The following is a 26943-nucleotide window of genomic DNA, read 5'->3' on the forward strand; positions in this document are numbered from 1 at the left end:
AAAACCCTTAAATCTTTCCAGAACAAAATGATTTATTTCCTCCTGCAAAGCAGGAGACAAATCAGCAGCTGCCATATTCTACAGCAGTCTGCTTTTCAGGGAGGATGTAGAACTCCTGTCTGAACGTCAGTTCTCATCCCTAAAAATCTTCATCATGACAATAATTTTTGCTCTGCTAGAAGTCATTCAGGGCCACAGAGGGGTCAGAAATAGGCAACAGCAATTGTGAGAGGGTTTGTTGTTCCAGAATTTTTTTTTTGAGAGCTAATGTCCGTACCCTAATGATGGGCATATGATTTTGTTTAATACAGAAAAAAAGAATCCATTTTGTTGCCTTATCTCCTGTATCCTAGAATGAGGCTGATCACATACTAAGCCAAGCACCACAGATGCAAGGAACACAAAGAAGTTAGAGGGATTAGATGAACTGAAGCAAAACAGTGTTTTCCAATTTGCACTTCCTTCTCATCAGCCCTGCACCCCACAAACGGTTAGTACTAACATGGGCACTGCCAAATGCCATTTGGCATAATGGGGTTGGAAATGTTTATGAAGACATGTGAGTGAGTGACCCGATGGAAACACAACTCCGTCTGAGAAACAAACTGGGGGCCGGGGAGGGGCCAGTCTTGCTAAAAGACTGTATTTTTCTGTTTAATCCCCAGTTATACACATGACTTCACTATGGAAAGGTCACCAGACAAAGGAGTGCAGTGAGCAGGGGCTGAAGGGAGGGATGGTGTGGAAAGTCCCAGCTTTGCCCGTGCTGAATCTCGGTGCCCGTGCACCTCAAGGGCACGAACATCTCCCTCTAGGTACCCACACGGCCCAGCACCGGCACTGAAGTGCTACGCTAGGAATGGATAAACTGTCACAGCACAAAGAAGGCGCAGGGCAATAAAACCTGCAATTCACCTTTCACCGCTTCGGACGCTCGCCGGGTATAGCGGCCCGCAGCGGGCACCAAAGCACTTTGGTGCGTTCCCTCGCGAACACAGAGGGCGGATGGTGGCGCACGGCACATCCCACCCGCAGAACCGCAGCCGGAGGCGAAGACCCCCTCTGCCGGGTAGCGGAGCGGGGAGCACGGCTGACCCTTCAGGCCCCGCTTGAGGGCGCGGAGCGGGGCTGACCCTGGTGAGGGGAGCAGCCGGAGCCCATGGGGCGGATGAGGCTGTTGTGAGGTGAGGGGGGGGGGGGGGAGCACGGGAGGCGCGGCCCCCACGTGACCGGTCCAGCCCCAGCGGCGGCAGCGGCCCCGCGCTCAGAGCGGTCCCGGCGCGGCGAGATGCGGGCGGGTACGCGAACAGCGCTGCTACTGCTGCTGCTGCTGTGGGGCTGGAAGCGCCCCCGGACAGCGCGGGCCCAGCTCCCGGCCGTGGACGCAGGTAGGGGCGGGAGAGAGCGGGGGTCCGGCTCAGGCAGACCAGCACCGGCCACCGTCAGCCCAAGGTGTGCTGCAGCGGCCATTGACCTGCATGGCATAGAGAGCTCCTTACAGCTCTAACCCGCACACCTGCCGCAGGGAAGGGAAAGGTAGGAGCACGTGTAACACCTTTGTACTCCATTTCCAGGCAATGGGACGGGTTGTGTCGTTTCTTCATCAGAGTTTCCTGAAGGATTTTTTACACCGCAGGAGCGAAAGGATGGAGGAATCGTTATCTACTTCCTAATTATACTTTACATGTTTTTGGCTGTGTCCATCGTGTGTGATGAGTACTTCCTACCTTCTCTAGAGATCCTCAGTGAATGTAAGTGAACATCTTCTTATTTGTCCTGTAAAACTAACCCGCTTAGTGCAGAACAACCTCTTTTAAAAAGCTTCATAGTTAAGAGTTTGGAAACAAAACTAGACATTCCAGTCTCTGTGCATAGACTTATCAATACAGCATTTAATCTGATACAATGTATAATTATTATGTTGTAAAAACCATACTCTGATAACACTTTGCACAAGCGTTCATTTAGAATTTGCTTTCCTTGTGCGTGGAGGACAACCTGAAATGTTGCTGATACTGAGCAAACCTTGCTCAGTATCAGCTACCCTGGCAATAAAACTCTGGGTTGAGCAGTTGTACATCCAGCTTATTAGCAGAAGGGTGGTGGGAACCAAACCAAGAAAACCTCTCCCCTATTAAAACATGGGAATTAAGTATCTTGCTTGAGTTTCTGTAATTCTCTCGAAGTACTGGACAAGGTTCAGGCTGAGCTACCATTTACCCATTAAAGGTATGACACAGAGGGGAAGGAGTACCACAGTTAAAATGCTTCTATGAAATCTAATCAACCTGTAATAATTCCCCTGGTTTCAGCAGACCACTGAATTAAAGAGACGGTCTTGGCTGAGAGTTCAGGTTTTCATTGCCAAGAATTAAAAACCAGTTCCCTAAGGAAAACACTCCCCAGACCAGAACACTTACAGAAAATGTAAGCTTAAACATTGCTGCAGAGCTGATATTTTTTTATTGATGATAAATAAGCATTTGTCAGACTTTTTCCATAGTTAGCCATACGTCCCTGTTCTCAGTGTGTAGAACTTGATCCAGAGTTACATTTCAGAAACAGTCCACTTACCAGAACAAAAATCTTATTCATTCAAGCAAGACACAGGCTCATACATTGTCCATACGAAGAGAAAATCTGATTTTAAGATCGCAGCACTGGTTTGAATTTAACTAGTATTTCTGGTATGTGAAGACAAAGTAGCATGGATTTTCCTGGAAGATAGACAGACTTGATATGGAGCATGTAGCAGTATCACACCTGAGTCCAAGGAACTTCCCCACAATTACCCAGCAGTAAAAACCCATATACATATGCCTATTTTACATATAGTTCACTCTATTAAAAAGTTCACTCTATTAAACTGTAAAGTTCACTCTATTAAACTGTAGCAGCTTCTAACATTATATACTAATGCAAGTAAAGGGAACAGACTGCTGAAGTATTTATTTTTTCAAGCAATTCTTTTGCTCTATCCTCAGGCCTTGGCCTTTCTCAAGATGTTGCTGGAGCAACTTTTATGGCTGCTGGAAGCTCTGCTCCAGAGCTTGTCACTTCTTTTCTAGGTAAGCAACATAAGGTGACTCCTCCTCAGAATCTAGAACTCTTTTCCTTGTATGCCAAACTGAAACATACCAGAGTCATTTCCCATATAGGAGTCTTCGTGACCAAGGGAGACATCGGCATCAGCACCATCCTCGGATCAGCAAACTATAATCTTCTTGGTATTTCTGCAGCTTGTGGGCTGTTTTCCAGCGTGGTAGGTATCAATTTTGATAGTTCTGCTCCTAAGAGCCAAATGGTTATCCTTTCTGATTTGCCAACAAAAGCCAAGAGAGACTTACTATGACAACTGCCAAGTTTATTATTTAGTAGCAAAACCAGCATGTTTTAAGGTAACTTGCTATGAAAGTTTTTAAAAACATTAACTTGTTAAATATCATACTCAAGTCATTCCTAAGAATCTTAAATTTTTACATTATATAGAAACAACATATTGATGCAGCATTTACAGCACTTGGTGAAAGTATTACAGACAAGTTCAAGAAAAGGAAATGAATCTGTGTTCTGCAGGTGTCAAAGCTATCCTGTTGGCCGCTGTTTAGAGACTGCCTGGCATATACAGTTAGTGTGGCAGCAGTCCTTGCGATGATATCCGACAACAGAATTTACTGGTAAGAGCACAAGTAGTGTTGGAATTCATGTTGACTGGAGATTAGCGAGACAATGGTTTGAAAAACAAACCAAAAACCCCAAGCCCCAAACTTCAGGTAGCCTGAACTACCATTCACTAACAGAAATAAACATCCTGTTGGCTAATCAAAAACAAAACCAAAATACAACCAAGAAAGTCACAATGCTCATAAAGATTATTACCTAAACATTCAAACCCTGCATATTTATAAAGTTTACTCTGCATAGGTTTGTCTGTAGAGACTTCATAATTTCTACCACCACTGTTCTGGCATAGCAATTAGTCTTCATACTCTACTCCTTTTCAGCCTTTATCTACTAGAAGTAGATCATGAGCTTCTGAGGTTTTAACTCTCTTCCAGGTAAACTGAAATTCCCAGCTGCCTCAACAATTCAGTCATGTCCCATACAAAGTCTGCTGTTTTCAACTCAAAATAGCACACACTATCTTCTCTATAACCATTACATGAAGACTCAGTTTCACAATCAATAAGACGCTGTTCATTAAGATCCCCTGGAAGACAGGCAGCTATACAATACACAGACAAGATTCTGCAGGGGAGTGGAATCATTCCAATTGCTGAAAGACATGGGGACACTCACGAACTTTCATGAGATCAACCATACAACTGCAAACAGATAATTTGGGTGTTTTCCTTTTGCTACTCACAAATTTTCTCTCTCCTTACACCAGCCACTTTAATGAGTCAAACAGTTGTGAGTTTTTTGTACTATATGTTATGTAAAACCTGTTTCTCATTCTAGGTATGAAAGTGCATCCTTATTATTGATATACGGGTGTTATATTCTCATACTATGTTTTGACATTAAAATCAACCAATACCTCATGAAAAGGTTCAGTCCCTGCTGTGTGTGTTTTACAAAAGCTATGGAAGAGAATGCTGAGCAGCAGCCACTGGTTGGGTGGAGGGAAGAGAGTGGACCTCTAATCCGACAACAGTCAAGAACAGATAGTGGCATTTTTCAAGATGAGCTGGACTACTCTCAGCTTTCAACCAGCTTGCATGGGCTTGATGAAATCTCTGAAGGTAGAAGTATTATTACAGTTGTCTTTATATTCTGCATGCCTGTCTGCATCATTTCTAATAAAGAGTAGATTCTGAGATAGTATTAAGATTTTGTTCACAAAAGAACCCCAGCATTGTATTTAAGTAAAGCATTATTCTTCCCTGGAACATAATATCAAGTAAAACCAGAATGGTGGTTCTTAAATGAAGTTAGTTACTAGAGGAATGCTAAGATAGTAATTCATTTGTGTCATATTAGAACAGCAGACTTCCATCAGTCTTTGCTGTGCACATTAGAAACTTCCCTGCAATGCTGCTTGTAAGATATAATCAGCTGAAAGACACACTGGTACTGTACTAATACTGTTTTCTTACGACAATTAGAAAAAGCGCAAAACATGCATTACCATCAGAAGTACAGAAATAGCTATGATGTGACCACAGATCATCAGTTTCCTCTTCACTTAGGCAAAAACCATCAGCTGGTACTTACTCTTGGTAAACCTTTTGTGTAGACCTTTATAGAAAAGTTCACCCACCTTAGTTCTCTCCTACTTGGCATGGTAACAAAGAACATCTGATTTCAGAGTTTCACCCAGTGTGATGTAGGTACTGGGTAAGACTACAGCTTGAAGTATTTTTAACCTGTTTTCAGTATTCTCACAAGTAGATGCCAGTAACATGGCTATGTTATGGATTCAAACCATGCTACAATTTAAAATAGTGTTTTTCCTCAACAGATCATCTAAGTGTCTTCACCATGCCTGAAGCAGATATGAAGAGAATTGTGTGGGTGTTATCCCTTCCTATTATTACACTACTCTATTTGACTATACCAGATTGCAGAAGACAGTTTTGGAGGAACTGGTTCATGGTGACATTTTTAATGTCAGCAGCATGGATTTCTGCCATAACTTACATCCTAGTATGGATGATAACAATAGCAGGTAGGTACCTGAAGTGCTGCTGCTAGACACAGACTCAACCAATTAAGAATCACTGAAAAAAAACCACAGTTTTTCCCCCTGTGAAGAGTTTTCCTTTCCACAATTAACACTCAGTTTAGCAACACATACTTTGCTTAAAACAACAAACCCAACAAAAACATGTTTGACTGCTTAACTTGCCACCTTCTTTCATCTAATGAAAACCACTTTAAAGTTTAGCTGCTTCAGACTGTTTACCAGCACATGAATGAGAATTTGTTTACATAGCTGTAAAAAAAATCCTGTATTTAAAGAGAAACTTTCATGAAACTTCTTCATTAAGTGAAATAATTAAATACACAAAAATAGACCTGTCAAGTTGAAGTCTGATAAACAATCCACCCAGACTGGAATTAAAGGTACAGAGTTCCATAAACAAACTATTATTTCTATACCTGTATTTTTGCTTGAGTACTACAGTAAGAGATTGGGTATTAAATTAATTGCCAAAAGCATCTCCTAGATTTCTGTACTATTTTATTACACCTATAGCATCACAGATTTATTAAACATTTTTGGTGTGTATGTATACCTCTTATAAATCTTAACCATAAAGTAGTAAAAGAATTGCACTGGAGTGAGATAAGGGGTAAGAAAATTTCTGTGTAAAAACGTTCTCTTAAAACTATCTTCAGTTATTAAAGATCTCATTTCATTGTTTCTCCAGTCAGCTTGAAAAAAAAAAACAAATCCAGTTTTTAATTTTAAGAACAAGCAGCAAATCTCTAAACAAGAAAGGTTACAAAGCTTGCTATTTCCACAGTAGAGCTCACTAACCCTACTCAAGTATTCTGCTAGTACAGCATCCTAAAGTTGTTTTCAACTTAAGTTTGATGAATAACTCCTTGTTCAGTGCAGAAACAGACACATTTGGTAAACCTTTGAGAAATGACTAGTAGATCACTGGAAGTAATGCCCACCAGGTTCACTCCCGGGTCAAAAAATTTTCTACTTGTATCTAGAGGCAAAGGTTTACTGTCTGAATGATAGAAGCCTTCAAAACAGGACTCAAATGAAAGTTATTGCTGTGCTAGAAAACAAACCACTAATCCATGTGAAAGCAGGTACACTGGAGATTCAGAGAGTGTATTAGTGTTAGTCCACTTTGAACAGTCATCACAAGCAGTATTGGGGTCTTTAACCCACTACTTCTAGGTCCAATATATTCTATTTACATGTTAAACCACTAAATAACACACATTCTATTCAAGTCCAGGTTCTTTTATGAAGGGTGACTCAAAGATTCTGTTGTGGCGTAACAGCCTATCAGAACATCACAAAGATATCATAACTGGGGACTGAATTTTGATCATCGGGAACAAACCCTAGTGACTTTTTTGTTGCTAGCAAAAAAAAAAAATCCTAACAGAATACTACTACTTATAGCAAGATATTGCTACTGATACACAAAATTAATTAAAGGCTAGAAAAATAAAACCATTCTCTATTTATGTCAGTTGCCAGAAAAAAAACAAACAACCCTTCACATTAAATAGAAAATACATCTATCTAAAATAAAAAGAAAAATTTAGATTCACCTGAGTTTAGATTCTATCTGATAACGTTCAGAGGGCTAGAAACCACTATTGGGTACAACACGGAGGGTTCATTCATATTTCACACTGGTCTGCTTGGCATAAACCATTATTTTCCACTTGGATGGTTTATAAAAGCTGATCTTCTTGGTCCCTCATCTTATAAATCTCTTACATTAGGAGTGATGGGAGAATAAACACTGGTACATATTCTGCAACAGGATCGTATTAGTCCCTTTGAACCAACAGTTTCAAACATAAATTTCCTTAAGTGATCCAGACTACGCTGGGTGGTACAGGCAAGCATTGCTTCCAAGCACTGCCTCTTACTTTAAGAAAACTGCTCTTTATTAGCGTCCACATATTGCAAATGAGAATTCAGATTTCAACCTTCCCCCCCAAAAAAACGTATCAAGATGCTTTTAGTGAACAGAAAAGTTAGAGAAAAACTAATTACTTAATAGTCTAAATAGAGATATCAAACACTTCAGCATATTGATGCTTGTGAATAGTACAACCACTAAAACAGTCCTGAAGAGCTAAATCCACATATTTTAAGTGAGAAATTAATATGCTTCCAGGACATGTGGGGCTGCTGTTTTAGTAACAATTTAAAACTTCTTAGTTTAAGCCAGTATTTATCTAAAGAAACTCACACAAGAGTAACTTGCACTTAAAAGTCATAAAAATTCTGCGTTATGATTCTTCCAAATCCAACTACACCCAACACAAAACCTAACTGGAGTGAAATAATAAAGCCATGTAGTTGAGACAGGATTGTAAGTAATGATCCTAAGGACCCTCCTCCCAAGAAAATTCATGTGCTTTTTTCCTACCACTATAGAGGGTGACTATAAGAGTTATTGCTTCATAAGACTTTTGAGCACCAATCATAATATGCTCAAAACCAGAAAATTTTCTATTTCCTAAAAGTTGGAGGGAAGTGTAAATTGTTGGATATTTAAACTTCTACTGTACCCAAAATAAAATATACCATAATTGGTATTGTCTTGACCACTGGAGACACTCCACTCAGGCTTTCGAGATACTTATTAAGCAAGATGATTACTACACTACAGTTCCTTTGTTATTTCATTGAAGAATATGGACAGGATGCTATTTCTTTGTTATTGTTCTTAACTATTAATGGTTCAGTCACTTCTTATTTAGTCAAGTTAGCCAACACATTCCTTTTAAAATTACTGTATGATAATTAATTCTTTCTCCCCAGAGAACAAAGTCCAAATTTTTTTGGATGAAACTTTAACTAAAAACATACTTGCATTTTCTAATGGATTTATCAACTGCAGGTGAAACACTGGGAATTCCAGAGTCAGTAACGGGTCTCACATTACTGGCAGCAGGAACAAGTGTACCAGATACAGTTGCAAGCGTGCTGGTGGCTAGAAAAGGTAAAGATTTTGGTATTCAGACTTGTTCTGATGGATGTTTTTAAAAGTTACTATTAAAGAAAAGAATTTTGAGTCAACACTTCCAAGGAATTCAAGAAGTAACTTCAAAGTTTCTGCTCCAGATTCTAGAGCTGAAGTGTACTACTAATAAATAAATAGCTTACCTGAAGAAGCTGTGGCTCAGACATTCAAAAACCTCTCATGGTATCTCAGAGAAGTATTCCAGATTGGTTTGATATGTTGTTGATCAAGTGTTACACTTTTACTGCAAAACACAACTGTAGGTCTTGGGATTTTTAACATGACTGGACTTTACAAGACTGTCTAGCTTGTTTTAAGCGCAACTGCGCAGATGCTGGTGATTTAGGGAGACTTTTTTTAATGCTTGTGGTACCCAAAACCATGTTCTGCAGAATTGTGAGTATAGCTCTTTCAATGAAAAGTCTGAAAAGGGTGCTCTGTGAGAGACTGAGGGCTGACAGTCTGCTGCTCCAAAACAGTTTGGCAATTTTATACAGTACAATTACACAGACTTATTTGTATTTCTTCTTTTACAGGAAATGGAGATATGGCTATGTCTAACATTGTAGGATCCAATGTATTTGATATGCTCTGTTTGGGAATACCCTGGTTTATAAGAACTGCCTTCATAAATACATCAGGACCCGTAGAAGTAAACAGCAGTGGTTTGACATATACAGCCATTTCTCTTATCTGTTCTGTTGTTTTTATTTTTCTGGCAGTTCACCTGAATGGGTGGAAAATAGATAAAAAACTGGGAGCAATTTGTCTTGCACTGTACTTAGTATTTACTGTATTATCAATTTTATATGAACTTGGTATCATAGGGAACAATCCTACAAGAGTCTGTGGGAACTAGTTTTAATCAGATATTATACTGATAAAAAAAAAAGAAAAAAGATAAAGACCAGTTTCTTCATCTAGTTAAAATAATAATAAAAAAAAATTCAAACTCCCATTGGGCTCTAACTCTTATTTACAGAACTAAGTCATGTCATTAAAGTAATATTAAGTAGAACAAAAACATTACAGCCTAATTGGAGCCCTTTCTTTTAGAGACAAGAATTACAGTATGAGGACAATGCACATGTAAAACCAAAATTCTGGAAAAATGAAAGAAAAAGACATCTAGTTTTTACATTACAATGTTGATACACACTGGGGGGATAAAAATAAGAAGACACTAAACAAATCCCACTATGCAATCTTGAGATTAACAGAGAAAATGGCTTATTTTATTAAAAACAGTATAACCATTCATTTAAACTGAATGACTAGAGACACTTGGCCTAATTTTCCAAAGGCACTGAGCACCCAAAGCTTCCATGGCCTAACAGGGACCTGCAGGTGCTCTGTGCCTCTAAAAAGACAACAAAAATCAGGCAAATTGTCTTTAAAAACCAAACATCATAAGATTCATTTAACAAGTATCACAGTATATTAAACACTATACTGTTAAAGGCTGGTGGGATTTAAAAGTTCCTTTTTACAGCTTTTGTAAGCATACAATGTTACTAAAAATTACTTACTAGGATAGAGAAGCTAAACAGACATAGGAATGTTCCTGAACACACAGTTTTAAGTTATGCATTGCGATCCAAGCGTACATCAATTTCTCTGCCACTGATTTTTATGCCGTTCATTATCCTACAGGCCTTTTCAGCAGATTCTGGTGAGTCAAATCTGACTGTTCCACAGCCCTTTGATTTTCCATTCTCCATTTTTATTTCTGCAAACATTACATGACCTGAATAAATAAGTTAAACAGCAGTTATTTCAAGTGTTTGGTGCACTAACAACTCATCAGAAGTGATACAAAGCTGTTTAAAATATAATCTAGGGGGACACATGAAATTAGCACTTTCAGCCTCATTCAGGGCAGGTGACACAGGTCAAAACAGCAGTGAAGAATCCAAATTATGATCCACCATTTCAAATCTTTCTGTCACGCTACTGTAAGACGAAGCATACCTGTATTTATCCTCAAGTTAGAAACAAAGTACCCTATAAAGCTAAGAGAAAGTTTTGCGTTTTATCTACAGGCACAACCAGAGGTGTGACTACTGACAAGCATTAACTGCATTATAGTTCAGTGCAGTTCACCATGTTCATCACAACAACCTATCAAGCAATCACAATCAACAGGCAATTTTGTAAAGAAGATGCAGAGCAAAATTAGAGTCTTTAAACCAGTAAAGTTTCCAGGTTAGGAGTGATGGAAAAGTAGCATGTGCTATTCAATTCCTACAGTGTTTTCTTGAGGTTGAACACAACTCATGAAGCAACGATTTTATGTAGGTATCCTGGTACCTCAGAGAATGGAGTTTGAGTGTTCAGTTACGGTATGTTATAGCACACCACTCCTGAGCCCCTAAAATGCCACTCTAAACAACAAACTTTCCCTAAAATACATAGCTTTTTTATTCTTAAATATACAATAGAGATGGATTTTCACAGAAAGAAACTGAATATATGGAGAAATGGTCTTTGTATTTCCTCATGACACAGCATGAAAACAATCTGTTATTTGTATTTGTGCTCATGATTCTTAAAAACAGTGCAACATAATGACTACATCTGTTAAGTTGCCAAGCAGATAATGGAAAAAAAATAATTCTGAACTATGTGAAAGTTGCCCACCAGGCAGTTAAGACTTAAAAACAGGGAGAACCTGTCTCACTGTATCCTCCAGCTACAAAAACACACATCTGTGAATACCCCAAAAAATTCATGGTTGAATTGCAAGCTCTAATTTATTATTAATTATCTATAAAGTGCTGTATGAAGACTGTCTTAGGTATCAGAGAATGGAGACCTCATAGCAGCCTTCCAGGGGGGCTACAGGGATGCTGGGGATGGACTATTCATTAGGGACTGTCGTGATAAGACAAGGGGTAATGGGTTGAAACTTAAACAGGGGAAGTTTAGATTAGATATAAGGAAGAAATTCTTTACTATAAGGCACTGGAATGGGTTGCCCAGGGAAGTTGTGAATGCTCCATCCCTGGTGGTGTTCAAGGCTAGGTTGGACAGAGCCTTGGGTGACATGGTTTAGTGTGAGGTGTCCCTGCCCATGGCAGGCAGGTTGGAACTAGGTGATCTTAAGGTCCTTTCCAACCCTAACTATTCTATGATCAGTAGTACATTTTAAATGAGTTGTCTTTTCTTTCTCTCCAAAATAAGAAAAGACATCCTGAAACTCAGTTAAAGCTTTTCATTCTGAAAGTGCATTTTCAAAACAGAACAATCACATAGGTCTACACGCAAGCTTCATTCTTCATTTACTTCTGTGAAATGACAACTTTTCTGAATTGAATAAGAAGAGTTATTGGATATTCGTAGAAATCCTTTATCTTACATAAAAAGGGCCTTTATTTCTTAACATAAAGGGGAAGCACTGAAGCCTGCAAATATGCTAATCAGGATCATCTATTTGCATAAAAAAACCCAATCTGCCAGTTTGGCAAAACTGCTAACTCTGATTTGATGCAACACCATTTCTGGAAGTAATGCATAATCAGGACAGGCCCAGGGCCCTTAATCCATTTGTCTCACCATAAATGCTACACTATATACCCTGTATTGGGCAGAAGATACGTAATACCTGCCTCAATAAGGAAAAAGCTCCAAGAGTAATGTTATTAATGGAACGGGTTAAAGTTTACAGCAGATGAGCACTCAGAGCCTACGTGACTCGTACCATAACTTGGTCTCATGTGCTATGTCATGCCTAAGAATTATTTATACAGCTCAGAAAAGCTGGGGGGAAGTAAGAAAGATTAGGCTAGCCAGACTCTTCTTCAGGGTAAGGCATCAACCTTGTGTTCCTGTCCTTATCTAATGAACACTATATAAAAGTAGTTGATGGAGCTGAACAGTGACAGGATTCATGTACATACCACACTGACTGAATTTCTCCTTTAACTTCTGCCAGGTCAAGTCAAAAGGAAGCTAGAATAGAAAAGGATTACAAATAACAAAGTATTATAAAGTGCAAAAGAGCATGTAACCAAACATGCATGCAATATAAGCTCATGATTTTTATGTATTCAGATACTTACATTTCTCACAAATATCTGGTTGCCTTTATTGCTTAATCTCTCTCTCATGCCACTTCCCATTGGCCCAGGCACAAATCCTCGATCAACATCGATGTTCCTGTCCAAACCTCCACCCATAGCTGGTCCCATTCGATCAAAACCCGAACACATCCGATCCATTCCCATTCCTCCAGGCATACTGTTCATGCCACCCATTCCACCACCTACACAGAGAAAGGAAAGGAGGATAACATCAAAATGTTTCTAGTAATAAATGCACAAGTAGTTTGTCATTAAAAAAAAAAATCAAAAAATGTTTTGTGTCAGGAGAAAAATAACTTTAATAAAATTGTAACACAAAACAACTTCATACATGCACAGTGTACTACAGATGTAGTAGCATGGCTAATATTTTAAGGTGACGTATTAGAGGATACAAAGTGTCAGTTCTAAAAGAAAAGTAAAAACCAAACTGTATCAAGCTATTAGTCACACCATCTAATGAAGTAAAATGTTGAACACAGGAATTAAGACTTAAAGGCTGTCCAGTTTTATTCATAAAAATTTGATACTCTGTACCAAAAAAAAGAGATCAAGTAAATAACTATGGCAACACTACAATACAAATAATTTGGCCATATACACTCATTTATTTTGCTTCATGCATTCACATTCAGCTTTATTTAATGCAGCCATACCCACACTTAATAACACAATCTTCTAGAGAGCATATTTTGCAGAGAACAGACATTATTGCAAGTGCTGTGAAGAACATGGAGCTTACTATGATACATGCAAGGAAATACATTAGTGTATATTATATAAAGAGCTAAGATCAATGGCATTCAAATATCCTATAAGAATATTTCTGTATTCATCATTAAAAAATAATGTAAAGCAAAACTATCAACATCATTCATGAGGGGCCTTCTTTTTAAGTCTTATGCCTCTCAAGATTGCCACTAGCAAGATTTTAGCTTCTCATCTGCACTAGCCTGAGGAACTCCGATATTTGCCGTAAGACAAACACAGCTTTGGAGCTTTGCACAAAATTAAACTGAGTAATAATCTCAAATTCAAGGCTTATTTTTTATTTCAATAATGAGAGATTACTACCATTCAGCTTCATGATGTTCATGCAAATAGCTGTGCCTATTTTGTCTTTCATCTGGAACACGAGTTTACTTAAATCGCTTCTCCCTCCAAACCAGAAGTTAAAACCATTTCAAAACTAAGACTAAGGGAAGGACTGTTGTTAGCAAGTTTTCATCTGAATTTTTACCTCAACAAAACGGCTTTACAAATTATTAGACTTGCAGTTGCATGCAAGAGAATTCTGCTTCTTCCAACACTGATAAGACACTATGCTACAAGGAAACCCCCTGATATAATTACATGTACACTGTATCATTACATTGCCTATGCATTTACATTCTATTGAAACGAGTTAACCTACTCATTCCAGATCTTACTGGGCCCATGCTAGGTGCTCCCAATCCTCCTGCAAAAACACCAATCATTGCACCACCTAAACAGAAAAAAATAATATAGTGATATACAACAAAACCACCTGTTAATGACAACAACAAAGCACACACTGATGAAGTACACTGTTCTCTGTGTTACCTGGCAATCCTTTTCTACACAACACTTTAACGTGTGCCTTTATTATACAAATTAAATAGGAAACATCTAGTAAGAAACATCAGTCCCTCCTTCTTTATTATGTGATTTAAGTTATTCTGATTTCTTTCTACCTTTTCTCCCCTCTGACAATCCACCAGCAGCACAAACATCTTAAAACTAAATAAGCCATTTCCCACAATGGGAAGAAGAGCCTCAAAACGGAATGGTTCATCTTATTTGAACTTCATAGTACAAAAATGCCCCAGTTTCTCCCATTTTTAAGAAACCAATGCAAAAGCTAGGAGATGCTCTCCCAATGTCTGTCTTTACTGCATATGAAGGTGAATTGATGGAATCTGGTGGGGAAAAAGGGAGAAAGAAAGAGAATCAATGTTTAATAAAACCTGTTCATCAGACCCATGGGATCTCTAGAATGGTATCAGGCTGAGTCTATAGTGAGGTCATAATAACTCTTTTTATTGAAGTGCTAATATTCAGGAAAGTAATCTCAAGGGAGCTTGCAGAACTGTAAAAGCTCAAAAGAACTACTTAAGAACTACATTCCTGTCACTGCAGAACACAGTGCAACTGTCAGATGCATTTTTCTTGCTTGATTTTCATACCTAAAAGAAACTGGACAGTCTTATGGCAAAATAGACCAATAATTGCCATATTTAGGATAGACACCATTGTTTTAATATCTAAAAAAGATCACTGCTGAGTCTTCCATTAGAAGAAAACCTTAGCTGTTTGAATTATTGTCTCTTAAAAGGAAAGAAAACCCCATATCGTCCCAACAGTCTGAGATGCACTTCAAAAAACAACCCAAAACAAAGCCCACAATCTGAAAGCTCAAATAACACTAACAAGCAGGATTTCAGCTGGTTCTGATCTTAGAGACATCCTTTGCCTGTACCCATTCTATCTGTAAATCCCTACAATTTCCTTCCATTATTTAAGGATAAGTTGAAAAATTCTTATCTTGTTTCTCAGAACCATGTTTACATCTAACACTGCTGACAGGTAATGAAGTTGCAGCTTGCCAAATCTACTGAAGGAATAACTCTCACGTCAGTTTCTCACAGTGGCCATGTTCACACATTTCAAAACCAGTACGTGTTACCAGAAAACTCAAAACTCTATTGCTTATATGAATATTTTTAACTGAAGTGGCTTTGGCTTTTCATTCAGGAAAAAGATGTTTATCCTATGCTGCAAATAGACAAGAGTGAAAGCATACACTTGATTTCTAAGACATTAATTCCAAGGCCGTAACACTAAGTTTATTACGTTATCACTTCTACACAATTACCAATGCTCAAAGAGAAGTAGACAAACATTGCCCTATTATGACTAGCCCAAATGACATTAAAAAAATCCACAAACAAAACCAAAACAAAGCAAAAAACACCCACCAAAACCCATATCAACAAGTTTTAGACCAGATGATGGGGAAAGGGACAAGAATGGTGAGGGGGTGAAAGAAAACCTGTCTCCTATAATGCATTCATCCAGGTAACAGAATAATCAGAAAGTGCAAGAAGGCTCTACTGTTAAAGCACTTCCAGGCACATTAAGATTGAAAAGTATCTCATTTGGGGGAACTCAAAAGTAAGAAAAATTAAATCTGTCAACAAGACATCATCTATTAACTAAAGAAAGCTGGCTCAGTTAAAGTAGAGGCAAATAAATCCCATTCTGATCTGCTTGAGCTTCAAAAGCAGGAAGAAAACCAAGGGCACCAAAATTCACGGTTCCTAACCAATGCTACTTAATTTGCAGTAAGAACAGTTTTCCAGCATGCACTTACAAAAGCAAGCTCCTGGAATTTACAAAGGTGGTACAATGGGCAGCTTCTTTAGGTTTATCAGAAGCATTTACTTTAATATCCGAAAGACTTAGTACCTCGTAAAGTTAACAGTATGAAGATAAATGCTCTCCTCAAACAGTTTTGTTTCTATTTTACAGATGGTGGAGAAAAAAGAAAATCAACCCAAAATCTCACTTCATTCTCCATCCTAAGCAATGGCTCTAATAAGCACTCGGATTACATCCTTAATAACTAGAAGAAAGGAAACAGAGAGATGACCAAATGAAACTGAGTTCTTCTAGTAAAACTCTTCCAACATTATGCTGCAATTTGCCACAGGAAATTTAAGTTACCATACCCATCCTTCCAAAAGAATCTCCAAAACCACGGTTCAATGCCATTTCACCACGACCAAATTCTCTGTCCATGTTTCCTCCCATTCCACCACGGAACATTTCTATAGACAAAAAAGCAAAAAAACCATCTAAGCTGATGTTCATACAATACTTGTTTCACAGCTGCTTGCTCAAATAGAAGTGGGTTTAATGCACAGGTCAGAGACACTTTTGCCAGTTCCTATGCCTCCACTCATACCACTGACAGGATTTCCTCTGAACTTGTCTACATTACCCATCCTTAAAGGAAAGGTTTTTAATAAATAAATATAAGCAAACTAATAAGTATATGGAACAGTGTTCACCGACCTCCCATTCGGTTAACTCCAAATCCTCCCATATTAGGCATTCCTTCCATTCCACGAAGTCCAGCAAGTCCTGTAAAATAAGGAAGTGTTTTCTATACAGTATTTTAAGAATACTGAACGCAAAGAATCTCACTGTACTTACCGCCTCCCATTCTGTTCATTCCACCAAATCCTGGACCGTCTATTCCCATACCTTTAAACCAAAAATATAAACACCACTTAGAAGACAAACAAGATCCCAATGGACTTAAAAAAATGCAGAGACAGTTAACATCAATAGCACACTACACAAGACTTGTTTTGTCAAGAGTATGTTGTTCTTCCAAACATGGAAACAACAATTTTAAGCTTAAAGATCAGTAAAACTTATAAACTAAGAACACAGACTTACCTCCTGGACCCATGCTCCCCATTCCACTGCCCATGTTCAATTGTGTTGCACTGATAGGCTGTCCACCTGGTCCAAGTCCCATACCAATACCACCAAGACCACCTTGAAAACAACATTAAGTATTACCAAAAGATTTTCTTCTGTATCATAAAGAGAGCACAGTAAGCAAACGCACTACTAAGCTGTTCTAAGACTCTGTATCAACATATATTAAGTCCAAGAAGTAGAAAGCAGAATGTGCACTCACGAGGTAATTGTGAAGTTTTGCTGTCTCCAGCACGGAAGTCTTCATGAGGAACTGATTTGTCATCCTGATAAAACAGTGATGTCATCCTATGATCCCTTCAGTGTTTTAGCAGAGATGGGCAAGGCAGAAAAAATGTAAGCAACTCACCATTTTTACATGCATGGGTCTATCAAACAGGAATTGTCCATTGAACATAGCTGCATAAATACAAGTCAAGGAATCTAGCTACAGAAGACTATTTCGGAAGAATCACTGTAATAACTTATTTTACTTCTGTAACATTTTGGGGGCCTTATCTTTCCTTCTCTAATCCTTAGAAGGCCAATTCAAAGGCCAGAAGAGAATATACAAGCTGTTAGGTATATAAAAGTTTCATACATGTCATATTTCCACGTATTTTAACCTTGTTCAACATTAACAGGAAAATCTTTTTAGACAACAGCAGTAAATTCAGCCACATATTAAAAAATGCAATCTGCACAATATTACACTCTAGTCCCTACATACTAGCTACAAGGCAAATAAGCACCATCTGCAAAACTACACTGTCAGAAGCCATTCTAAGTCTAACCCATATTTGATAAGTTAATTTTCAAACCCAAGGATACATATTGCTTGAACAGCTTCAATTGCTTGTTCAAAGGTAACTGTTCCCATCCCTCGACTCTTGCCATCCTTATCTTCTTTGATGTCTGCACGCTTTACAGTTCCTGCAATGCTGAATACCTCCTTCAGTTTCTTCCAGCCAACTTTAAAGTCAAGCTTACACACAGGAAAAACATTAGTAATTTTGGTGCACATTTCTGTTCTACCATTATATTTGGAAGAGATTTTCTGTCTTCTTGTTAACTCTTCAGCTTTACAAAATGCTTGATACATGTAAATAGTAAGGATTTTCTAATATACACACACTGAAACAAAGTCCAAAAAAGTCAACTAAAAGAAACAATTTGTACTACATGTATGTATTTTACTTTAATATACTAACATTGGGAAATGGATGTGTTCTTATCAAGAGCAGCTGTACTCCCACCACAAGTCCTCTTGCAGAAATAGTATTCTTTTGTGCAAATAATGAACTTAAGTTCCAACAAATAGCTCAAGTTAGTCTAAAGTAATTAGCAAGATAAACTGAAGTGTATATTTAATTAAAAAAAAAGAAGTGCAATTGTAATTTCTGAATGCAATTGCATGTAACATAATCTGAATACATATCCAGCATTTTTAGTTCAATATACTAATTGTGAACTGATTTCCAATTTTCTCTTTATATTAAAACTGAACTATGCAGGAATGTCAGATGCTTTACAAAGATTAAATATTACAGTCATAAAATACAGTTTTAAACTTACATTAGCAACAAAAATAGTGGAACCAAGCCTGCCTGCCTGCAAGTTACTGATAACATCAGGAGGAATGTTTGGATTATTGAGAATAGAAGGTGGTAAATTCATTATTCCAGGTGCTACATCAGGTCCATGTCCTCCTGGAAACTGTCCTCCTCCACGCTGTAATGCCCTACGAGCATGTTCACCTTCAGGATCCTGAAACATGGACAAAACATAAAGCCAAGTTAATCATCAAGAGGATTGACAACAAGTAGGTACTACCAGAAATTCTACATAAACCCATCAAAATTATCAACTAACATCCTTGTCTGTGTCAGAGGGATCAAGAACTGAATTAGCTTGGAGACCCAACTCCCTCACCTCTAGAGGTGGGTCCTTTCAGATGAGGGTTGAGGCATATTGGCAAAGCACTTGTTGAGGAAGCGGGCACTGCCACTTCACATGCTGTACCTAGCCTATGGACAAGTAGAAAAGATTTCAATCTAAAGGACTGTCAGTCTGGCACCTTCTTCCAAGAGCTGAATTAATTCATTTAAGCTTTTTTAAGAACTTATTAATACTAATACTATAATTGTATAGTATTAATTGTATTGTATTGTATAATACTATTATTGTTACAGGACAAAAAGAACTGCAGACACAATCACATATGGCAATGCTATGATAAAAATGTTGACATTAATTTCACTCTCCAGTCAGCACAATTTCTCTACTTCCAGGCCCATTTTTGCATATATGTAGTCGTTCTGTGTTGTACTTTGAAGCAGATAAACAGTGTAAACATAGAATCATTTAGGTTGAAAAAGACCTGATGACACTAAGGTAAGAATGTGAAGTTAAAGAAAAGTTGTTTCAAAGAAAAACATTAGACTATTTCCATTTTAGGACAGACTTGTTGGCAGTTCATGTGGTATAGTATCAAGAACTTCTGCAAGCAAGCAGGCGCCTCAGCCCATTAAGAAAAGGTCAGTAAAAAATTAAACTGGAAATTACAAAGCTAAGATGCTCAAAATGCTGTATTGTCATTTCAGTACTTACAGTATCTTTACTATTTCAAATTAAAGCCAGAAGCAATAAACATACCTCTTTAATATTCAGGGGTCTTCCACTAAGATCGTATTTGTTCATAGTGTCTAATGCTTTCTTAACAAATTCTTCATCTTTGAATTCAACCACACTTCAAGAGAACAAAGTATTAAAATAAAGTTTAAATTGATAAAATTAACGGAATGGTTGGACAGCAGTGTGTTTCTACACACATAAAAAAAGAAACTTACCCACAACCCTGCATCCATGATGATTTGTCATCATAAAGAGAGGAGAAAAAAAGAAAAAGGCAGTCAGCACATATGATAGATCATTTAAGATTTCAGTTAAAGATCCCAGCTCACTGTTAAATAACTATTCAAGTTATTTTCAGTTTCAAAATCCATAATACAAGCTCTTTACTGGTAGCCAATCTGAATTTATCTTACTTTCTCAACATACATACCTTTCAAGTGCAAGAAAATACGTTATCTTTTATTCTCTTTGAGCCAAACCAGAATTGGAAAAATGCCACACAGATCCATGTAAGGACAATTGGGGAAAGGAAGGCTGGGGGTGAGGGGGGAAGGAGGGCAGAAAGAAAGCCACAACCAAATGCCAATCAAGACACTCACTGTGTCATTAAAAGCTGCCCACTGACTGCAAAGTTCAAATCTACCTAAATCAAGTATACCAGTATGATGAACAAGGAGTCTGAATACCTCTTCCGTATTACTAGCATAACTGAGAAATTACTTTGTAAGAAAACTTTATTGACTGCATCAGTATCCTTCCAATAAAGAGTCGAGGATTGCTTTAAGTAAAGCAAAGCTGACAGCATGTTTTAGTTTTAACAAGCATTAAAGGAAGTCATTTACAACAAAATTGATACAACCTAAGTTAAGACACAAACCTGCATTTCTCATAGCCTCACTGCAGGCTCAGAGCTACTGTTGGCCCAACTTTTTACTATTTTTAAGAAGACAATGGAGCTTTAACAATCTTCACTCTTAGTGCCTCATTGCTGGCACTCTGTTGGCTACTAACCATTTCCATCCAGTTAGTTTTAAGAAGGCAAATACATTAATCCAGTGTTTAGAGTACCAACCAAGCAAAGCTGTCAAATCAGGCACTTCAAACAGTATATTCTTAGCTAAAAGTTTTTACTCATTGGCCCCAAGAATACTATACTAACAAAATTTAAATAAAATCACTGGGTTATTGAACAACCTTTGTATGAAACAGATTTGTACCAAAACAAAGACATTGGCTAAAAAGAATTAACTAAATGCCATTTGTTAACATTAGCAAAAGTATTTTGTCCTTTACAGCCAGCTAGTCTGAAGTGTCAGACTACTTCTAATACAGAACCCTCAAGACTATCTTAATGAAAATCGGTGTAAAAATTAAACTTACTTTCCAATAACTGGTACAGGTATGATACAAAAATAAAACTGCTGAGGAACTTTTAAACCTCTAGCAGATTGTTGCCCACGGCACTTACCCTTGATTTTCCTTCAGCATCCTTAAACAGCTCCACGTATGTAACCTCACCAACTACATAAGACATACAAAGGGAAAATACCAAGAGACAATGCATTTAAACACCAGTATCTTTCTTTACTGTGCCCCTGTGCACAACTCTACAGAAAAACACCTATTATTCACCAACAATCAAAACCAGACCAACGTACCTCCTGTCAATGGCTATATAATTTAGCTAATTTTCAGAAATATGCAGCAGCCACATTCTCAAAAGCTAAAAGCAAACAACTATATTTAACCTAATTCATACTACAGATCATATTTTGGCCAGTATGATATAGTTGGTGAACAAATTCAGATATACACCCTTAACCTAACAAATGAAACGCCAACGTTCACTGGGCGTTTCACATTTATCATCCTACTCACAACACCTGTTTTAAGGTGACTTTCTACCTGAATGTCTTCAATCATAAGTTTGCCTTCAATAATAACCAAATTTACACATCAAATATTTCACAGCAAGCCACTCACTTTCTAAAAGAGGAAGTTTCAGTAAGTAAACCAATCAAATAGTCACGTCACCTTACAACAGATAAGCCAGCAGTTATGGGGGGGCTTTGGCATTTTTCACAGCCTAAAAGCCAAGTGTGCTTTGCATTACTTTTGAAGAATCAATTTTTCAAGGAAAACACAAAACTTAACTTTTTTTTACAGAATTCATGTATTAGCATTATTTCACCCCAAACTTAAATAAAGTAAAACATTTGGGGTAGTGAGATTACTCTATCAGAACTGCAACAATAGTAACAAGCTTTTAATACAAGTCTCCAGACAGTCATGGCAGTAGTGACAATGCAGACAAAGTTAATTCCACAGCCAGATTCCACCAAAGAAATACAAAACAACTTTTGAAAGACGCCCTTTATTATTCATGTTAACACACTAAATGTGTTGCTTAAATACAATAACCCTTTAAAAAAATCTACAAAGACTACAACTAGACAAAACCCAATCTCTTTAAGAAATCATGAGGTCATGCATGTACTCTCTACTGTCACACTAGAATGGCAGAAGACTGTAAGCACTTCATTTACCCATCCTACCCTGCAATGCAATTGTCTCAGATGAAAGAGGGGGAAGGGAGATAGATGTACCAAGTAAAGGCCAAAACCAAAAAAAGCCAAGTCAAATCTGTGTGGCTCAGAGGACATACACGTTGCATTTAAGTTCTACCCCTTTCTGTGTAAAGTGCGTTACAACGAATAAGTTACCTTTCTCTCTCATAAGATCTTTAATAGCTTGCCATTTCATGTCATATGGGATGTTGCTAATAAAAACTCTATTACGATTAACAGCCTTCTTCTCTCCAGTGCCTGCATTCTTGTCCTTTGAATAGGGGTGGAATCTATTCTTGCTTCCAAGAGAAGGGATTGCCTTCGGTTTTGCAACATACTTTTCTTTAGCAGGTACTTTCTCTTCTTTTGCTGTCTCATCATTACCCCTATATTAAAAAAAACAAATCCAAACAAAAAAAAATTAGCTCTGTGTTGGATCATCAGACTGCTATACCTCCCATACATACAGCTATATACCTCCTATACTACTGGAACTCCCAGGATGGCAAATGCTGCTTTTCAAATTAGGAAAAATAAATACACACTACCAATCTAATACCAAAATACCATGCTTTAGCTAAGACAAAAAATAATGTTATCATAGATTATTCCCTATTGTGAGTGAAGAAAGTACAACTTCCTGCTTCAGTTACATTCCACTTCCATTACGTCTGTCAAGACGGAGCAAGACAGTACTCTGAAACTACTACAAAGAGGCAAAGCAGAATGACTCGGCTGCAAAATGAGCTACAGCACCCATGACTTGGTGCTTCAATAATTTTTACATCGGGCTCAGTTGCACGATATTCACAACCACAGAAGTAAGAGTTGAAACTGCCTACCTTATGGAACGAAATGTCCTAAAGGACTGTCAGAAGTGATCGACTGTGAACACTCCTTCTCAGACGGCACCACTACCTTTACAGTTTTCCCCCACATTTCAGAAGACTTAGGCTTTAATCTTACTTTGACACTTTGGAAGGTTTTTGGTGTAAAATTAGCTGAAACAGGCATTTCAGTTTTACAACCACAACATATGGCAAGATCACTGATTCTGATTACCTGCAATGAGTATTTTCAGCTCTGCACATTTATTAACAAAACAGTAAGTAAGTGGCAGTCTCAAACCCAAAAGAACATGCAAGTAGCCTTTCACAAAGCTAAATATATTATCTTCTCCAGCCTGCGCACTTGTCAGGGAGGAATAATAATAATCCAAATACACCCATATTTCCCACACGACTTTTCCCCAGATTCTGAAGTATTCAAATGATACCAACTTCACAGTCCTTGTGTTTACAAGTGGATCAAGAGAGGATTCACAACTGAGAAACACACAGGCACTCTACTGGGCCAAGTATTTGTAGAATTTAAAACATTCAAAGTCAACAACACATTAATTGGTTCAAGCACCCTCCAACTTCCCTAGCATCATTCCTCCTTCACACCAGCATCCTGTCTGCTGTGGCAATATAATTGTGTGGCTGTGTAATGAAGGGAACAACACATAGAACTGGAGGGAACCAGAGAACTAAAGAGCAGAGCATCAGGTTTTCCAGTCAGATCAGTCCCTTCCGATCAAGTAATATTTGCAAAAGCAAAACTCCTGCCCAATTAGACTCCTAGCAAAACCTGAGTTCTACCTTAAATTTTAGGATTACAGCAATGGATTCTCTTTAGCCTTTTAAGCTCTTTCCTGCTTAAAGGATTATGAACCGTCTCTGGGTGCTCAATATAGCTCACAGGAAGAGCCAGGTCCCTACATACAGAATTCACAGGATCTATAAGACCTGGCTGTACAAACCAGTAAAACACAGAGGATACAAGTCTGGCATAAACTCTGTGAAGCATAAAACTGCTTCACTTAGCCTGGGGACTACAGTCAGTCTCCTGAAAATAGAGGATTATAAAAAAAAAAAAAAAAATCCTTCTTGCAGAAATCATCTGCCAAAACCAACACAGGCCAGTGAACAAGCTAGAGCCTTTTGTGGATGCAGGTCTTACCCTCTTCCTTGAGTATTAAAACATAATTTCAATCAAGTACATTCAAAGCAATGTCATGCTAGTGACCCACAGAGGGCAGAAAAGAGAATCTTAAAAACTATGAAATGACATATTCTTGGGGGAATAACAAGAGTAATTTCTACTCTTTACCTTTTGTATGAGGCAATAATTTGATACATTTCATTAACATGTGCCTGTGAAATCACTAGAAAATTTTTAGGGTTGAAAAGAGATGTCTACACTAATTTTTTTTTTTAAGACATAACAAAACCCATCCTCATAGATCAGAAAGAGCAATCTTTACCTTTTGAAAAATAACGTCTCTGAACTTCCATGAAGTTTCAGAAACAGAAGACAAGGTTTCCATACACAAAACTAGAAGCCTAAAAAATAATAAGCCCTAAAGCTGGTATTTTTATTAAGCAAACTTTTCTCTGCTCACTAGTGACCATACAAATAATGAGATCAGCAGAGACAGAAATGCAAGAAGTCCACATGTGATTCCAAAGCACACAGCTTTCTTATGCTGAGCAATTCCACTCCTCAATACAATTAATGTCGGGAAGCACTCCAGACCAGGATTCTTCTTCAATGTAATCTGAACGCTAAGCAAACCTAGTTACTGAAATACTTTTTAAAGTAGTACATTTCACCTGCGCACTGAGAGCTTAATCGTTTGTACACAAGTTTTGGGGAAGACAGGAAATTGCAGGGTAAGATCTGTGACTCTGTTACCAAGAACTTTGTATTACTTTCAAACTACAATTGTGATTTCTAGCACACAGAATGACTGGGATTTTTCATCTGCTTGCAATTTGGTTTGGAGGGAAAAGAAGAAATCTGCTGACAGGAGGAGGGATACACAGATATTGAGTCATTATTTTAACAGTAACGACTCCAAGACTCAATAAAACATTGAAAGCTTCAAAGGTGCAAAAGGCTCACAAGCTTCCTGTGAAAACGTATTGTAATTTGTGTAGTGTGGAAGCTGAGGACCTGGCTTAGGGGAAAAAAAACAACACCATAACCACAGTTTTATGGTAATGTAAAATTTATAACTTGTAAACTATTTGCATTTCACAGGGAGTCAAGTAAAAGCATGAAGTATGCCATTATTCCTCTAGCTTTATATTGAACTTGATCCCATGTGCATTTTTCAAAACCAAGAGTATCAGACTGGGCTACTTAGAACACGTCAAAACTTCACAGCTCTCAACAGCATCAATGCACTGCAACAGCAAGTCTACCATACATGCATCAAAGAATTGTTCAGGTTGGAAGGGACCTCTGGAAATATCTAGTCTTCCCTCCAAAATCTGAATGAGATTAGAAGGGACTGAAATTACGATTATATAAGGCCAAAGCTGGTTTACATGAAGAGTGACAACCCTCAAAGCCAGACATCAAGAAATACATAAAGTTACTCACAGCACTGCTCACCTACACTTCATTAAAAGTCCTTTTAGACCTGCTACGTAAGGCAGTTTGCATATTCCATATATCACAACATTACAATGTACAAGAAAAGTTTGTGCATATATCTGGGGCTTTTTATTTGCTTGTTTTTGAAAAGTACACCGCTACAGGCCTGTCTTACCATTCTCACATAAACGAATGACTAGTTCGAAGGCTTTACAAAACGCACCGCTACGGTAAGAAGTGAAATCGTAAAGAAAACCAGAAACGTGCCAGAGCACTTCTAGGAACGCGCCCCGTGGGAACTGCCCTGACCAGAGCGCGCTACAGCAACCCAAGGGCTCACCCCAGCGCAGCGCCTGCCGCTCAGCCCCTGCCCGAGGGGAAACTTCACCTCCTTCGAGCCCAGCTCACCGGGGCGTGAGGTGCCTGCTCCGCCACCCCACCGCCTCAACCGCCAGCCGCAGACCGGCGCTCGACGATCAGGCCGCACAGCAAGGAGCACCTCCATCTCCGGCGGAGGAGGAGCCCAGAGGGTCATGGGGAGGAGGGGACCGGCCGCCCTGCCCCCGCCACGGCCTAGGCGGGCCGCTGCATCCCCGCGCTTCCCCGGCCGCGCTACGCCCGCCACCCGGCCCGGCCCAGCACACACATTTTGACGCCATTAGCACTGCCTCCGCCACTCTCGGTGACTGCCGCTGTGGCTGCTGCTGCGGCTACCGCCGCCGCCTCCTCATCCCGCGGTGGCTGCTGTTGCGGTGGCGGCTGTTGCTGCTGCTGCGGTGGCTGTTGCTGCAGCTGCGGTGGCTGTTGCTGCAGCGGACGGACGGCGTTAGCGGCCTCCTCGGCTCCGCGCTGCGGCGCAGAGGGCGCAGCCTCGAGCTTGTCGTTCTCCGCCATTTCGTGGCCAGGCCAAAACCCCCCTACCGCTGTGTTTGAAAAGGGCCCGGAAAGCCTCGGCCTCGCCGAGCTAAGTCTCGCGAGAACGGGACTTACGGCGGAGGGAGGGGACCGGCTAGGCGGCTTTACGGGTTGCCATGGAGACACCGG

The 26943-nt window shown here is 38.8% G+C and overlaps 2 protein-coding genes across 7 annotated transcripts; one reads left to right on the forward strand and one right to left on the reverse strand.

Annotated features, from left to right (window-relative positions):
* The first annotated feature begins 1253 nt into the window (after positions 1–1253).
* On the forward strand, positions 1254–9763 carry SLC24A5 (solute carrier family 24 member 5). 2 transcript variants are annotated; one of them, XM_005145878.3, is made up of 9 exons: positions 1254–1388; positions 1575–1751; positions 2985–3068; positions 3159–3262; positions 3577–3677; positions 4462–4745; positions 5465–5671; positions 8556–8657; positions 9215–9607. In XM_005145878.3, exons 1-9 carry the CDS (start codon positions 1289–1291, stop codon positions 9535–9537), a joined length of 1482 nt encoding a protein of 493 aa, XP_005145935.2. In that variant the 5' UTR covers positions 1254–1288; the 3' UTR covers positions 9538–9607. The 2 variants fall into 2 exon arrangements, with proteins under 2 accessions (XP_005145935.2, XP_033922307.1); XM_034066416.1 differs by having other exon boundaries at positions 2985–3262; positions 9215–9763.
* Positions 2445–26943, reverse strand: MYEF2 (myelin expression factor 2). 5 transcript variants are annotated; one of them, XR_004080160.2, is made up of 18 exons: positions 26546–26793; positions 22630–22859; positions 21375–21427; positions 20122–20129; positions 19928–20021; positions 18848–19039; positions 18104–18257; positions 17643–17692; positions 17496–17559; positions 17249–17350; positions 17000–17050; positions 16859–16927; positions 16513–16611; positions 14175–14246; positions 12740–12942; positions 12578–12629; positions 10208–10425; positions 2445–8935 (listed from the first exon to the last, which is right to left on the reverse strand). XR_004080160.2 is itself a non-coding variant. In XM_005145879.3 (17 exons), exons 1-17 carry the CDS (start codon positions 26791–26793, stop codon positions 10262–10264), a joined length of 1905 nt encoding a protein of 634 aa, XP_005145936.1. In that variant the 5' UTR covers positions 26794–26939; the 3' UTR covers positions 8360–10261. The 5 variants fall into 5 exon arrangements, 3 of the variants coding, with proteins under 3 accessions (XP_005145936.1, XP_030902025.1, XP_030902026.1); XR_004080159.2 differs by having other exon boundaries at positions 2445–2717; positions 3139–10425; XM_005145879.3 differs by having other exon boundaries at positions 8360–10425; positions 26546–26939.

Source organism: Melopsittacus undulatus, chromosome 9 (assembly GCF_012275295.1).
Source record: "Melopsittacus undulatus isolate bMelUnd1 chromosome 9, bMelUnd1.mat.Z, whole genome shotgun sequence".
Taxonomy (NCBI): Eukaryota; Metazoa; Chordata; class Aves; order Psittaciformes; family Psittaculidae; genus Melopsittacus; species Melopsittacus undulatus.

Bases quoted from the DNA above. Each gene is read 5' to 3' on its own strand.
- SLC24A5 (XM_034066416.1), top strand. From the start codon at position 1,289: ATGCGGGCGGGTACGCGAACAGCGCTGCTACTGCTGCTGCTGCTGTGG. The intron at 3,678-4,461 runs GTAAGAGCACAA...TTCTCATTCTAG, and splicing joins TCCGACAACAGAATTTACTG to GTATGAAAGTGCATCCTTAT. The intron at 8,658-9,214 runs GTAAAGATTTTG...CTTCTTTTACAG, and splicing joins CGTGCTGGTGGCTAGAAAAG to GAAATGGAGATATGGCTATG.
- MYEF2 (XM_005145879.3), bottom strand. From the start codon at position 26,793: ATGGCGGAGAACGACAAGCTCGAGGCTGCGCCCTCTGCGCCGCAGCGC. The intron at 17,351-17,495 runs GTGAGTGCACAT...GTTGTTTTCAAG, and splicing joins CAAAACTTCACAATTACCTC to GTGGTCTTGGTGGTATTGGT. The intron at 17,051-17,248 runs GTAAGTCTGTGT...TTTGGTTTAAAG, and splicing joins GGGGAGCATGGGTCCAGGAG to GTATGGGAATAGACGGTCCA.